This window comes from Lithobates pipiens, unplaced genomic scaffold (assembly GCF_037356315.1).
Source record: "Lithobates pipiens isolate NorthernLeopardFrog02 unplaced genomic scaffold, aLitPip1_a1.2 Scaffold_27, whole genome shotgun sequence".
NCBI lineage: Eukaryota > Metazoa > Chordata > Amphibia > Anura > Ranidae > Lithobates > Lithobates pipiens.
Genome location: NW_027507788.1, coordinates 133,952,279 through 133,968,451, shown reverse-complemented (window position 1 = coordinate 133,968,451; position 16,173 = coordinate 133,952,279). Strand labels below are relative to the sequence as shown.

The window sequence follows — 16,173 nt, the reverse complement described above, 5'->3', positions numbered from 1 at the left end:
GGTTTAGGAGCGGTGAATACACCGCTCCTTCACCGCTCCAAAGATGTGGCTAGCAGGACTTTTTTCACTGTCCTGCCAGCGCACCGCTTCAGTGTGAAAGCCGAGTGACAGGGGCCGGTTTTTTTCAGGCGCTACACAGGCGCTATTTTTAGCGCTGTAACGCCTGAAAACCGCCCCAGTGTGAAAGGGGCCTTAAAGCTGAAGAATATGGGCACAATATTGGGGACAGTGTGTGCGTTTGGGGACAGTGGCTGCATTTGGGCACAGTGGCTGCGTTTGGGGCACAATGTCTGCGTTTGGGGACAGTGTGTGCGACAGTGTCTGTATTTGGGCACAGTGGCTGCATTTGGAATGATCACAGTCAATTGCGTGGTAAACGGCCAATGGCTGTTTACCAGCATCAGTGGCGAGCAGTGTTCCCGGGAACACGCCGCCACCAACGTGCCCGCGCAGAGCGCGCCCGCGATTGCCGTGGAGATGTGGGGCGGCCACCAACGTACACGCGCAGAGCGCGCCCGCGATCACCATGGAGAGGTGGGGCGGCCACCAACGTACATGCGCAGAGCGCGCCCGCGGTCGCCGTGGAGGGGTGGGGCGGAACCATCTGTGATCACGCGGTAAACAGCCTCATGGCTGCAATGGGGCCTAGTCCTCATGTGATGGGGACCAAGGCCTGATGTGATGGGGGGGGGGTCCTGTGATGTGATGGGGGGTCTTCTGATGTGATGGGAGTGTCCTGTGATGTAATGGGGGGCCTAGGCCTGATGTGATGGTAACCAAGGCCTGATGTGATGGGGGGTCCTGTGATGTGATGGGGGGTCTTCTGATGTGATGGGAGTGTCCTGTGATGTAATGGGGCCTAGTCCTCATGTGATGGGGACCAAGGCCTGATGTGATGGGGGGATCCTGTGATGTGATGGGGGTCTTCTGATGTGATGGGGGTGTCCTGTGATGTAATGGGGGCCTAGGCCTGATGTGATGGTAACCAAGGCCTGATGTGATGGGGGGTCTTCTGATGTGATGGGGGTCCTGTGATGTAATGGGGGCCTAGTCCTCATGTGATGGGGACCAAGGCCTGATGTGATGGGGGGGGTCCTGTGATGTGATGGGGGTCTTCTGATGTGATGGGGGTGTCCTGTGATGTAATGGGGGCCTAGGCCTGATGTGATGGTAACCAAGGCCTGATGTGATGGGGGGTCTTCTGATGCGATGGGGGGTCTTCTGATGTGATGGGGGTGTCCTGTGATGTAATGGGGGCCTAGTCCTCATGTGATGGGGACCAAGGCCTGATGTGATGGGGGGGTCTTCTAATGTGATGGGAGTGTCCTGTGATGTAATGGGGCCTAGTCCTCATGTGATGGGGACCAAGGCCTGATGTGATGGGGGGGTCTTGTGATGTGATGGGGGTCTTCTGATGTGATGGGGGTGTCCTGTGATGTAATGGGGGCCTAGGCCTGATGTGATGGTAACCAAGGCCTGATGTGATGGGGGGTCTTCTGATGCGATGGGGGGTCTTCTGATGTGATGGGGGTGTCCTGTGATGTAATGGGGGCCTAGTCCTCATGTGATGGGGACCAAGGCCTGATGTGATGGGGGGGTCCTGTGATGTGATGGGGGTCTTCTGATGTGATGGGGCCTAGTCCTCATGTGATGGGGCCCAAGGCCTGATGTGATGGGGGGGGGGGGGTCCTGTGATGTGATGGGGGTCTTCTGATGTGATTGGGGTGTCCTGTGATGTAATGTGGGGCCTAGGCCTGATGTGATGGTAACCAAGGCCTGATGTGATGGGGGAGTCTTCTGATGTGATGGGAGTGTCCTGTGATGTAATGGGGCCTAGTCCTCATGTGATGGGGACCAAGGCCTGATGTGATGGGGGGGTCCTGTGATGTGATGGGGGTCTTCTGATGTGATGGGGGTGTCCTGTGATGTAATGGGGGCCTAGGCCTGATGTGATGGTAACCAAGGCCTGATGTGATGGGGGGTCTTCTGATGTAATGGGGGCCTAGTCCTCATGTGATGCGGCCCAAGGCCTGATGTGATGGGGGGTCCTGTGATGTGATGGGGGGTCTTCTGATGTGATGGGGGTCCTGTGATGTAATGGGGGCCTAGGCCTGATGTGATGGTAACCAAGGCCTGATGTGATGGGGGGTCTTCTGATGCGATGGGGGGTCTTCTGATGTGATGGGGGTCCTGTGAAGTTATGGGGGTCTTCTGATGTGATGGGAGTGTCCTGTGATGTAATGGGGCCTAGTCCTCATGTGATGGGGACCAAGGCCTGATGTGATGGGGGGTCTTCTGATGTGATGAGGGTCCTGTGATGTAATGGGGGCCTAGGCCTGATGTGATGGTAACCAAGGCCTGATGTGATGGGGGGTCTTCTGATGCGATGGGGGTCTTCTGATGTGATGGGGGTCCTGTGATGTGATGGGGGTCTTCTGATGTGATGGGAGTGTCCTGTGATGTAATGGGGCCTAGTCCTCATGTGATGGGGACCAAGGCCTGATGTGATGGGGGGGGGGTCCTGTGATGTGATGGGGGGTCTTCTGATGTGATGGGAGTGTCCTGTGATGTAATGGGGGGCCTAGGCCTGATGTGATGGTAACCAAGGCCTGATGTGATGGGGGGTCCTGTGATGTGATGGGGGGTCTTCTGATGTGATGGGAGTGTCCTGTGATGTAATGGGGCCTAGTCCTCATGTGATGGGGACCAAGGCCTGATGTGATGGGGGGATCCTGTGATGTGATGGGGGTCTTCTGATGTGATGGGGGTGTCCTGTGATGTAATGGGGGCCTAGGCCTGATGTGATGGTAACCAAGGCCTGATGTGATGGGGGGTCTTCTGATGTGATGGGGGTCCTGTGATGTAATGGGGGCCTAGTCCTCATGTGATGGGGACCAAGGCCTGATGTGATGGGGGGGTCCAGTGATGTGATGGGGGTCTTCTGATGTGATGGGGGTGTCCTGTGATGTAATGGGGGCCTAGGCCTGATGTGATGGTAACCAAGGCCTGATGTGATGGGGGGTCTTCTGATGCGATGGGGGGTCTTCTGATGTGATGGGGGTGTCCTGTGATGTAATGGGGGCCTAGTCCTCATGTGATGGGGGGGTCTTCTGATGTGATGGGAGTGTCCTGTGATGTAATGGGGCCTAGTCCTCATGTGATGGGGACCAAGGCCTGATGTGATGGGGGGGTCTTGTGATGTGATGGGGGTCTTCTGATGTGATGGGGGTGTCCTGTGATGTAATGGGGGCCTAGGCCTGATGTGATGGTAACCAAGGCCTGATGTGATGGGGGGTCTTCTGATGCGATGGGGGGTCTTCTGATGTGATGGGGGTGTCCTGTGATGTAATGGGGGCCTAGTCCTCATGTGATGGGGACCAAGGCCTGATGTGATGGGGGGGTCCTGTGATGTGATGGGGGTCTTCTGATGTGATGGGGCCTAGTCCTCATGTGATGGGGCCCAAGGCCTGATGTGATGGGGGGGGGGTCCTGTGATGTGATGGGGGTCTTCTGATGTGATTGGGGTGTCCTGTGATGTAATGTGGGGCCTAGGCCTGATGTGATGGTAACCAAGGCCTGATGTGATGGGGGAGTCTTCTGATGTGATGGGAGTGTCCTGTGATGTAATGGGGCCTAGTCCTCATGTGATGGGGACCAAGGCCTGATGTGATGGGGGGGTCCTGTGATGTGATGGGGGTCTTCTGATGTGATGGGGGTGTCCTGTGATGTAATGGGGGCCTAGGCCTGATGTGATGGTAACCAAGGCCTGATGTGATGGGGGGTCTTCTGATGTAATGGGGGCCTAGTCCTCATGTGATGCGGCCCAAGGCCTGATGTGATGGGGGGGTCCTGTGATGTGATGGGGGGTCTTCTGATGTGATGGGGGTCCTGTGATGTAATGGGGGCCTAGGCCTGATGTGATGGTAACCAAGGCCTGATGTGATGGGGGGTCTTCTGATGCGATGGGGGGTCTTCTGATGTGATGGGGGGTCTTCTGATGTGATGGGGGTCCTGTGAAGTTATGGGGGTCTTCTGATGTGATGGGAGTGTCCTGTGATGTAATGGGGCCTAGTCCTCATGTGATGGGGACCAAGGCCTGATGTGATGGGGGGTCTTCTGATGTGATGAGGGTCCTGTGATGTAATGGGGGCCTAGGCCTGATGTGATGGTAACCAAGGCCTGATGTGATGGGGGGTCTTCTGATGCGATGGGGGTCTTCTGATGTGATGGGGGTCCTGTGATGTGATGGGGGTCTTCTGATGTGATGGGAGTGTCCTGTGATGTAATGGGGCCTAGTCCTCATGTGATGGGGACCAAGGCCTGATGTGATGGGGGGGGGGGGTCCTGTGATGTGATGGGGGGTCTTCTGATGTGATGGGAGTGTCCTGTGATGTAATGGGGGGCCTAGGCCTGATGTGATGGTAACCAAGGCCTGATGTGATGGGGGGTCCTGTGATGTGATGGGGGGTCTTCTGATGTGATGGGAGTGTCCTGTGATGTAATGGGGCCTAGTCCTCATGTGATGGGGACCAAGGCCTGATGTGATGGGGGGATCCTGTGATGTGATGGGGGTCTTCTGATGTGATGGGGGTGTCCTGTGATGTAATGGGGGCCTAGGCCTGATGTGATGGTAACCAAGGCCTGATGTGATGGGGGGTCTTCTGATGTGATGGGGGTCCTGTGATGTAATGGGGGCCTAGTCCTCATGTGATGGGGACCAAGGCCTGATGTGATGGGGGGGTCCTGTGATGTGATGGGGGTCTTCTGATGTGATGGGGGTGTCCTGTGATGTAATGGGGGCCTAGGCCTGATGTGATGGTAACCAAGGCCTGATGTGATGGGGGGTCTTCTGATGCGATGGGGGGTCTTCTGATGTGATGGGGGTGTCCTGTGATGTAATGGGGGCCTAGTCCTCATGTGATGGGGACCAAGGCCTGATGTGATGGGGGGGTCTTCTGATGTGATGGGAGTGTCCTGTGATGTAATGGGGCCTAGTCCTCATGTGATGGGGACCAAGGCCTGATGTGATGGGGGGGTCTTGTGATGTGATGGGGGTCTTCTGATGTGATGGGGGTGTCCTGTGATGTAATGGGGGCCTAGGCCTGATGTGATGGTAACCAAGGCCTGATGTGATGGGGGGTCTTCTGATGCGATGGGGGGTCTTCTGATGTGATGGGGGTGTCCTGTGATGTAATGGGGGCCTAGTCCTCATGTGATGGGGACCAAGGCCTGATGTGATGGGGGGGTCCTGTGATGTGATGGGGGTCTTCTGATGTGATGGGGCCTAGTCCTCATGTGATGGGGCCCAAGGCCTGATGTGATGGGGGGGGGGGTCCTGTGATGTGATGGGGGTCTTCTGATGTGATTGGGGTGTCCTGTGATGTAATGTGGGGCCTAGGCCTGATGTGATGGTAACCAAGGCCTGATGTGATGGGGGAGTCTTCTGATGTGATGGGAGTGTCCTGTGATGTAATGGGGCCTAGTCCTCATGTGATGGGGACCAAGGCCTGATGTGATGGGGGTCTTCTGATGTGATGGGGGTGTCCTGTGATGTAATGGGGGCCTAGGCCTGATGTGATGGTAACCAAGGCCTGATGTGATGGGGGGTCTTCTGATGTAATGGGGGCCTAGTCCTCATGTGATGCGGCCCAAGGCCTGATGTGATGGGGGGGTCCTGTGATGTGATGGGGGGTCTTCTGATGTGATGGGGGTCCTGTGATGTAATGGGGGCCTAGGCCTGATGTGATGGTAACCAAGGCCTGATGTGATGGGGGGTCTTCTGATGTGATGGGGGTCCTGTGAAGTTATGGGGGTCTTCTGATGTGATGGGAGTGTCCTGTGATGTAATGGGGCCTAGTCCTCATGTGATGGGGACCAAGGCCTGATGTGATGGGGGGTCTTCTGATGTGATGAGGGTCCTGTGATGTAATGGGGGCCTAGGCCTGATGTGATGGTAACCAAGGCCTGATGTGATGGGGGGTCTTCTGATGCGATGGGGGTCTTCTGATGCGATGGGGGTCTTCTGATGTGATGGGGGTCCTGTGATGTGATGGGGGTCTTCTGATGTGATGGGAGTGTCCTGTGATGTAATGGGGCCTAGTCCTCATGTGATGGGGACCAAGGCCTGATGTGATGGGGGGTCTTCTGATGTGATGAGGGTCCTGTGATGTAATGGGGGCCTAGGCCTGATGTGATGGTAACCAAGGCCTTATGCGATGGGGGGTCTTCTGATGCAATGGGGGGTCTTCTGATGTGATGGGGGTCCTGTGATGTAATGGGGGCCTAGTCCTTATGTGATGGGGACCTAGGCCTGATGTGATGGGGGAAGGGAATGCACTTGCATTGTCCAGTAGGGGTGCAATGGATCATCACCGATCCGTGATGCGAACAGGTCACCCTGTTCAGATCAGCACACGCCACGATCCGCAGAGTGCCCCGCGGCCTCGGCCTTAAGAAAGGCCGTGGCTTCGGCCTAGCTTCGTAGCGGCGGCCATCTTGGTGCACCCATTTACAATGTGATCTCTTCGTCAAATGACGGAGCGATCACTTGTAAACAAACTGGCGCCATAGTGACGCCAGTTCCTCTCTCCCCTCTGTGTACTGATCTGTACAGTGGAGGGGAGAAATCGGAAGGCAGCAGCGCTGCGGGCTGCATCTGTTGTGTCCACAGAACTGCTCTGTGACAAGTGCAGTCACAGCCATCCCTCCATACCCAGCCAATACTCTGCCGTACCCAGCCAATACTCTGCCGTACCCAGGCAATACTCTGCCATACCCAGCCAATACTCTGCCGTACCCAGCCAATACTCTGCCGTACCCAGCCAATACTCTGCCGTACCCAGCCAATACTCTGCCGTACCCAGCCAATACTCTGCCGTACCCAGCCAATACTCTGCCGTACCCTGTAATATCCATCCATACTCGGCGGTAGCCAGCCGTACCCAGCCATGCTCAGCCAATATTACAGTAGAGGAGATATATATTACAGTGGGGAGATTGTGGATATTACAGTGGGGACTATTTTGTGGTGGAATTTTAACAGGTTTTTGCAAATTCAATTATTATTGGCTGATCCGAAAACTGATCCAATCCGTGACTCAGATCCGAGGAACGATCCGGTCCGTGAGTTTTTTGTATCCGTTGCACCCCTATTGTCCAGTGATAGGAGACTTGTAACAGCGAAGCAAGGGCGTACTGTTCTGGGGGCCAGATGGTCAAAAATCATGATTGTTTTTCGATCAATGCAACTAGCTGGTGTATCAAGAACCCATTACATCACAGTGTGGCTGATGCTGCTGTTAGGAAGTTTTTAGTGTTTAGGAGTGTGTGCACTGTGCCACACTCCAAAGATTCCTCACCTACTTGTGGTACTTGTACTAATACCTGGGTTTCTGTGTAGCGCTCTTTCCTCTTGTAGTAGAGTCCTGGGCTCTTGGAGGCATATTGGCGACTTTAAGAGTTAGGGACAGCTGACATCCTTCTGTGTAGAGTGGGTTAAAAGGCAAGTTGGGTGCAGTGCAAAAAGAATTGATGGGCACTAGACACTTTTTTAATGCACAGAGATTTATTGTCTCTTAACCACTTTGCCGCCTGGCCTATAGCAAAATGACGGCGGCAAAGTGGTTTCAAAATCCTGAACGGGCGCCATATGAGGTCCTCATGATTTTGATCCACTTTGCACCCCCGGGGGGCGTGCATCGCGGCGATCGTTGTTGCGGTGTGTCAGTCTGACACCCCGCAACTATGATCTCGGTAAAGAGCCTCTGACGGAGACTCTTTACCACATGATCAGCCGTGTCCTATCATGGCTGATCACAGTGTAAATAAGAAGAGACGTTGATCGGCTTTTCCTCACTTGCGTCTGTCAGACGCGAGTAGAGCCGATTGGCTGCTCCTCTGACAGGGGGTCTGTGCTGATCGATTATCATTGCAGCCTCCCCCGAGTATGCCCACACTGGACCACCAGGGACACCACCAGGGATGCCCAGCACCAGGTATGCACCCCCTAGACCACCAGGGATGCCAGTCAGTGCCCACAATGGATGCCAATCAGTGCCCACAATGGGCATCACTGATTGGTATGCATTATTGTTTGGCACTGATTGGCATCCATCAGTACTATATAATACAATACAGTGCCGCTTATCAGTGACCATCCATGCCCATCTGTGCCGCCTATCCATGCCCGTCCATGCCGCCTATCCATGCCAATCCTTGCCAGCTATCAGTGCCAATTTGCGCCACCTATCATTGCCCATCCGTGTCGCCCATCAGTGCCACCTCATCAGTGCCCATCAGTGTAGCCTTATCGGTACCCGTCACTGCAGCCCCATCAGTGAAGGAGAAAACTTTTATGTCTTTTTTTTATTTGTTTAGTAAAAAATAAAAACCGCAGAGGTGATCAAATACCACCAAAAGAAAGCTCTGTTTGTGGGAAAAAAATGATAAAAATTTAATTTGGATACAGTGTAGCATCTCCAACCTTCTCAGGTGACCAGCACTCAAAGGAGCTCTCAAAGCGTCTCCTCAGATAGGTCCCTGGCTTGGCACTAACTCAAGTTTTCCCACTTCAGCATCTCTGGTTAGTTAGAAGACTGCTTGGGTAATGGCTTTAGTTACTCACAATGGTCTCTGGTACCACGGTGTTGGGTCCCTTTGTGGCGACAGCTGTTCCTTTTTACCTCCCGACCGCAGCTTGTTTTCCCAGACAGGAGCACTGTTGCTTCTGGTTGGACTACAAGCTGTAAGTCCCAACCCAACGCTGCTCTCCCACAATGTCCCTCAGGCAGCCTAGCAGCCAGATGTCCCTGGGATAGAAGCTAGCCATGTGACCTAGCAACTCAGGGCAACACATCACACGTCCACATGAGGACTAGGCCCCATTACATCACAGGACACTCCCATCACATCAGAAGACCCCCCATCACATCACAGGACCCCCCATCACATCAGGCCTTGGTTACCATCACATCAGGCCTAGGCCCCCCATTACATCACAGGACACTCCCATCACATCAGAAGACCCCCCCCCCCCATCACATCAGGCCTTGGTCCCCATCACATGAGGACTAGGCCCCATCACATCACAGGACCCCCATCACATCAGAAGACCCCCATCACATCAGGCCTTGGTCCCCATCACATGAGGACTAGGCCCCATTGCAGCCATGAGGCTGTTTACCACGTGATCACAGATGGTTCCGCCCCACCCCTCCACGGCGACCGCGGGCGCGCTCTGCGCATGTACGTTGGTGGCCGCCCCACCTCTCCATGGTGATCGCGGGCGTGCTCTGCGCGTGTACGTTGGTGGCCGCCCCACATCTCCACGGCAATCGCGGGCGCGCTCTGCGCGGGCACGTTGGTGGCGGCGTGTTCCCGGGAACACTGCTCGCCACTGATGCTGGTAAACAGCCATTGGCCGTTTACCACGCAATTGACTGTGATCATTCCAAATGCAGCCACTGTGCCCAAATACAGACACTGTCGCACACACTGTCCCCAAACGCAGACATTGTGCCCCAAACGCAGCTACTGTCCCCAAATGCACACACTGTCCCCAATATTGTGCCCATATTCTTCAGCTTTAAGGCCCCTTTCACACTGGGGCGGTTTTCAGGCGTTACAGCGCTAAAAATAGCGCCTGTGTAGCGCCTGAAAAAAAAACAGCCCCTGTCACTCGGCTTTCACACTGAAGCGGTGCGCTGGCAGGACAGTGAAAAAAGTCCTGCTAGCCACATCTTTGGAGCGGTGAAGGAGCGGTGTATTCACCGCTCCTAAACCGCTCCTACCCATTGAAATCAATGGGACAGCGCGGCAATACCGCCGGCAAAGCACCGCTTTGCGGCGCTTTGCGGGTGGTTTTAACCCTTTTTTCGGCCGCTAGCGGGGGTTAAAACCACCCCGCTAGCGCCCGCAGACCGCCGCTAAAACTACGGTAAAGCGCCGCTAAAAATAGCGGTGCTTTACCGCCGACGCCCTCACAGCCCCAGTGTGAAAGCAGCCTAATAAATACACTGCTAATTGTTCAGCTTTAATAAATACACTGCTAATTGTTCAGCTTTAATAAATACACTGCTTATTGTTCAGCTTTAATAAATAATATACATATTGGTGCTGCCGATGATATAATAAAGCCATCATTAGCTCCGCCCACCCACCCGCAAGTCTCCGCCCACTTGAGTATGATTTTCACCACCACTTAAGATTCAGAGGCATGTTATTAGGGTGGGCGGGGCTGCTGCTGACGTCCTGAGCATCTGTTCAGCTCCGCCCGCCCACCAGCATTTCTGTGTCTATAATTTTTAACCACCGCTGAACTTACGATCTTGCGCATGCGCCGTTCAGATCACGGACTTGGCGCATGCGCAGTAAAGGCCCGCCATCAGCTGTTAGAGTGACGGAGCCTCACCGGAAGTGACGGGGTGAGCGAAATTCACGGGTCGCATGAAATTTTACCACACCGGCCGCCGCATTCTTAACAACCGATGAGTCATCAGCTGCCAGCAGGCTTCCCCGCTTAAAGCTGAATGTAAATAAAAAAATACTGATAAGCCCCCTGCCCGCAGACCCCGACAACCACCGGCCAGGGTTGTCAGGAAGAGGCCCTTGTCCTCAACATGGGGCAAGGTGCTTTGTGGTGGGGGTGCAAAGCCCCCCCTGCCCCAAAGCACCCCCCATGTTGAGGGCATGCCGCCTGGCACCCTCGTCCCCTCCCTTTCCTGACCTATGGGGTGGCATGCTCGGATAAGGGTACAGATTTTGGGGGTACCCCAGGCAATTTAAAAAAAATGCAATTTTTTATTTTTGCTGGAAATTTTTTTTTTTAAGCTGATGACTTATTGGTTGTCAGGGATGCAGCGGCTGGCTTCCCGGCCCCCTGATTAGCAACCAGCTATATACAGTGTGTTTACAGTGCGTTTAAAGAAAAAACAAAAACATAAAACGTATGTCAAAACGCGGGTTTAAAAGCACACTGCAAAACGTGCTTGAAAAAAGCATCAATCGCAGCCGCACAGATGTGAACCTAGACTTAATGTGAATATACAGAGGACAAGGCTCAGAGACTCAAAAGGTTCAGGTGGTTTAATGCAAGTAATCAATCCAAATTGCATAGCTTGTATAAAAGACTAGCGCATGCAAGTTTAACATAACTTTGTCATGCAAAGTTTGCATTTGATTTAGTTCACACTACTGCGATGTGACTATGATTTTATGGGGCCAGGTTGCACTGTAAATGACACCAAAGTAGCACAGGAACCTTTTCCTAAGTCACACTGTTCTAAGCCACATTGATTAGAATGTGCACCATTGAAAACTCAAGTTGCATCAAAAGTTGCACCAGTGTGAACCAGACCTTAACCACATAATGCACATTCAGAGAGGCAGCAAATCATGTACAGTTTATGGGGTCCCCAGTATTCTAACAGTAATTTGGATGTGTAATTTTATCTGTGAGTGACCATGCATCATCCTCAGCATTTTATAGCTAAACAGGTCTTTGAAAACCCTTTTATTTTTCAAAATCCCAGCTCCCTTATGTACCAATATAGTATTAATGTACTTCTTCTGCAGAAATAAGAAAGCTTTCAACTTATTCTACATACGCACCTTACTATCCTCATAGCCAATTAAAAATAATCTCAATTACTTCTGCCTTACTTCCTGGACAGGCTATAGGTCATGACACAGGAAGGATTTGACCAGGTGACCTCATTAGCACACACCCTGCACCATCTACCCTTCTACTTACCACTTCCAGGTGCATGTTTTTTTAATTAAATGCAATAAGTTATCACTGTTCTCAAATATGCAGGCATCAATTTTTTTTCTACCTTAACTTTTGGGTAGGTATGAGGGTAGAGGGTAGAGGATGCAGAGTGTATGCTTAAATGATCAGCTGGTCAACTCCTATCTGTGTCATGTCTGTCCAGGAAGTAAGGCAGAAGTAATGAAGACGTTTTTTTTTAATCAGCTATGAGGACAGTGAGGTGAGTGTGTAGAATAAATGGAATGCTTTGTTATTTCTAAGTACATTAATGCTATATTGGTACATAAGGGAGCTGAAATTTAGAAGAAGAAAAAAGTGAACAAAGGTGAAATTAGCCTTTAAATCAGAGCTGAGAAAGCTCTGGTACCAAAAACCAACTGGAGCATTTATTCTGTAAATGATTTATCAAAATAATTTTCATAGCTGGGAACGCTCAAACTTTGACCTTGATATCTAGAAGTTACACTGCCATATATCTGGATTATTGGTTTACTGGAGAAGTGACATCATCGTGATTACTCTCAGGGCCGGCTCACACGGGGATCACACTGAAATGCATGGGTTTGAAAATCGCACCACTACACGGAAAAAGTAAGCATGTGCTAATTTTAAAAACATGCTGCATAAAATTGAACGGTACTGCAGTACCATGTGATTTGGTGCCTGAAAACGCACTGCTTTTGTGATTTGCATTTGGGGTGATGTTAATATTAGATTAGTATCCGCATGCAATGCATTTGAGCGTGGCGTGTGAAACGTGCATTGGACATGCCCTTCTCACACTGCATTCTGGTGTGAAGCAGCCCCTAATTAAAGCAAGTCTAGGGAGAAGCACATGGGCAGGCCTGGTGGAAGTGGGCTGTGCATTCATCTTTGCTTGCCTTCTGGCCACAAAAAAGACATGTGCGGTCAGAGCCTTCCTTTGTATACCTCACAGCCTGTGTATCAGGTGCTTGTGTATTGCTAATTTTTTGCTATGCTCAATGAGCAACCACCATGCACATCTGTGTCATGAATTCTCAAAAGTTCTCAGGTATGATATCATATTGGTGGTGCACACATGAGCTGCATGACCACTTTTGACTACAAGTGGGGGACAAGTAATAATTCTGAGTTTATATCACTGATTTGCACATTGGCACCCCTTCTAATCTTGAGACTTATGGCTCGTACACATGATCACAAAATCGTACAAAAAAATTTTTGTTTTTTTGTACAAAAATACTGCTTTCGAAGCGATCATACAATAATCTAATCGTTAGTACACAGCCAATCATGACAGTTTATTCAATATTATCCAGACAAAAACAAAAGGAAAGAAAGCCAACAGGGTGCTGCAGCTCTCTAGTATTCCACTGGGTGGCAGGAATATATCTGGACAAAAAACAAAAAGGAAAGATATTTTATGATGGGACAAGCACGAAAAATTTTCTGTTTAATCAGTACAGTTGTCATTTGAAAATACAATACAATGATTTTTTATTGTCGTATGAGAATTTTCCTAACTTTAGTAAACTTTTTATTTTAAGAAACAAACAATCATTCATCCTATCTCATCATCATGTGTACCAGGCATTAGTCTTAAGCCGAAATTCTTAATCGGTTTTAGACAGAAAGATGTAAACAATTGTCATTAGAATTATAAGCCACATGCACACTATATTCTCTCCTACTGGAGTTCAGTAGCAGGAAAACGTGGTAAAAAGCCGCATTTTTGCATGCAAGTTCATGCACCAGGCATTAATGCATTTTATTGGCCAGAATGTTCATTTATTCTGGCCATTGGTATATAGTAATGCACATAAACGCACCTAGCATTAGGACCCATTTATGCACTTTTGAGAGGTTGTTTATGCTAAAAAGCTTTTCTTTTGATTGTGATTTTGGTGGGGTTTTTTTCTGCCTCTAAACGCTGATAATGTGAATGGACACACTAACATGGAGGGGAGTTTAGAGGCACAGAAATAAAAAAGGAGGTCCTTGAGGCTGCCCTGTGGGAGGGTGAAATGTGTAGACATAAATTCCGGTTCCTTGTTCTTCTGACACCACTTCTGGTTATTGGTGGAGCGCACGCCTTGAACGGCATTTTGTACTCACAGCTTTTTTGCCAACGGTACTTCACTATAGTCCCTTCCTTTCATTTTGGGTACCTCTATTTTGTATTCATAACAAGGGAGTTTTACCTGATGATCTGATGTTAAAGCCGCCATCCCAGGTCACCATTAATAAGCCTGAAGCGACCCCTAGACTGAAAAGCTAGGGGTCCATTCCATCCAGTGAGTGGGGACACAGGAGGGGGTGTTTTGGCACACCTTGAACACTCTGAGGCACTTTGCACTTTTCTTGGATTGGAGCGCATCAGTTACTTTATATGGACATTCACTTTTTATTATTTTTCATTATGTTCATTAATGTTGTGTTTCCTAGCGCTGTAGTATATATCTTATTGTAGAGAGAAAAAAAAAAAAAGCCCCGTAAAAGCAATGTTTTTGAGCTTGTGTGCATGAGCCCTTCAAACTTCCAGAAAAACATTATGCAAAATTTCTAAGAAATGAGTCATTGAACAAACATTCTGATTCTGCTGAACACATCTTGCACATTACTGTTGATAATTTAATTGAAGGACAGGTAGCCTGTGTGAGATAACTGTTGACAAGTTCTGTACATGTGGAAACACGACATGTGCTGACTATACAATGATGTCACTAACAGGTCTTTCATATTAATGTAAGTTGGCTAGACCTTTAAATATCACAGAACAATGTTCCAGAGGTTGTATAGGTAAATTGCATATTTTGATGCTTAGAACGTAAATGCAATATAATTGTAACCGGTAAAAGCAATCTCTGCTTTGTTCTAAAATGCTGTACAACAAAAACTTAGCTTGACGTGTAATGGATTTGTTCCTATTTATGGTCTATATTATCTTGTCATTGGCTATTGAATACCAAATGCAGTCTACCACTATGAAATAACTCCAGATAGATTCAATATTTTGCCTGTGTGAGAATTCCCTGTCTAACTGCAGAAAGATTAGCCATAGCTCCCATATTGTATATAACAAAATATAACAATTTCCCTTTAAATGTGGCAGATATTCCAAAAACATTTAGAGACATAAAAGTACAAATAACCAATAAATTATATTTACACAAACTGATAATATTGCAATACAGGTGGAGAAAATCAACGCTATCAAACTACAAAAAAAAAAAAATGTAACTACATTAAAAGATTAAAAAATCAACAGGTGATTCAGTGATTCTGTCACACTTTTGAGCAGCACCCTTTTCATTTCAGCTTTCACCATTTCCAAACTTACATTAGCCAGATAGCTTTTCTTATATCTTGAGTTTGTCTCTAGGATATCCATGTCTTTTAGACTTTATAATGCAAATCACATAAAAACTTGATTGACGACGTGTCTTCTCTGGGATTGAAGATGAATTAATTCAGTATGCAATACACATTGTGCATTTGTTACACTTTAACCTGTAATCAGTTGGCCTGGACTTTTAACTTAGACAAAGTGTATCCTTACTGATAACGGGGTGTCTATGCATCATTCATCTAAGCAAAGGTCAACAGTGATGGGGAAATTGTTTTGCAAGCAAGATGTGTATGTTGAATTGCACCAAGATATATAATAAAAACTACTACCTATTACCTGCTAATGGCAGTCAAGGATACTGTATAATAATTATATTTCTATCACTCCAAATGCAGAGAAAGATATACAATAAATCTGAGATTTACAAATCTCAGGGTAATTGATGAAAGTGTCTCTTTTGATGCTCTGGGCGGACTGGCTTTTGAATTCTATGCTAGTTGGTCCACCTGGGGAAAGCACAGTAATGCCACGTACACACGATCTGAATTTTGGTCGGAAAAAGCTCTGCTGGTTTTCCTGACAGAATTCCGATGGGATTTAGCTCAAGCTGTCTTGCATACACATGGTCACACCAAATTTCGACCATCAAGAACGTGGTGACGTACAACGGGACTAGAAAAAGGAAGTTCAATACCCAGTAGCCAATAGCTTCCATCTCGTAGTTGAATCTGAGCACGCGTGAGTTTTTGCGCGTCGGAATTGCATACACAAACACATCGGAATTTCCGATAGAAAGTTTTTCTGGTGGGAATTCAGCCAGCTAAAATCCGACGGAGCATACACATGGTCGCATTTTCTGATGAAAAGCTCTCATTGGTCTTTTGCTGGCCGAAATTCCGATTGTGTGTACGCGGCATTAGAGAGACTGATAAATAGGCTACAACTCCCAACATGCTCTCTGGACATATGTTAGTATTTCAGAACACTAAAAAACTCTAGGCAGATATATAAGAAAATGATTAACCACTTGCCTACTGGGCCAATTCTGACACTTCTCTCATCAGTGTTTTATTTT

General features: G+C 49.2%; 1 protein-coding gene across 1 annotated transcript in view; it reads right to left on the bottom strand.

The window, feature by feature from the left end:
• Nucleotides 1-15,243, bottom strand: part of LOC143934137 (lysoplasmalogenase TMEM86A-like) — a 49,098-nt gene extending 33,855 nt beyond the window's left edge. Inside the window, exon 1 of the mRNA XM_077457497.1 lies at nucleotides 15,090-15,243. Coding sequence (XP_077313623.1) covers nucleotides 15,090-15,140 — 51 coding nt within the window. The 5' untranslated portion in view covers nucleotides 15,141-15,243. The remainder of the gene's footprint in view (nucleotides 1-15,089) is intronic.
• Nucleotides 15,244-16,173: the final 930 nt, after the last annotated feature.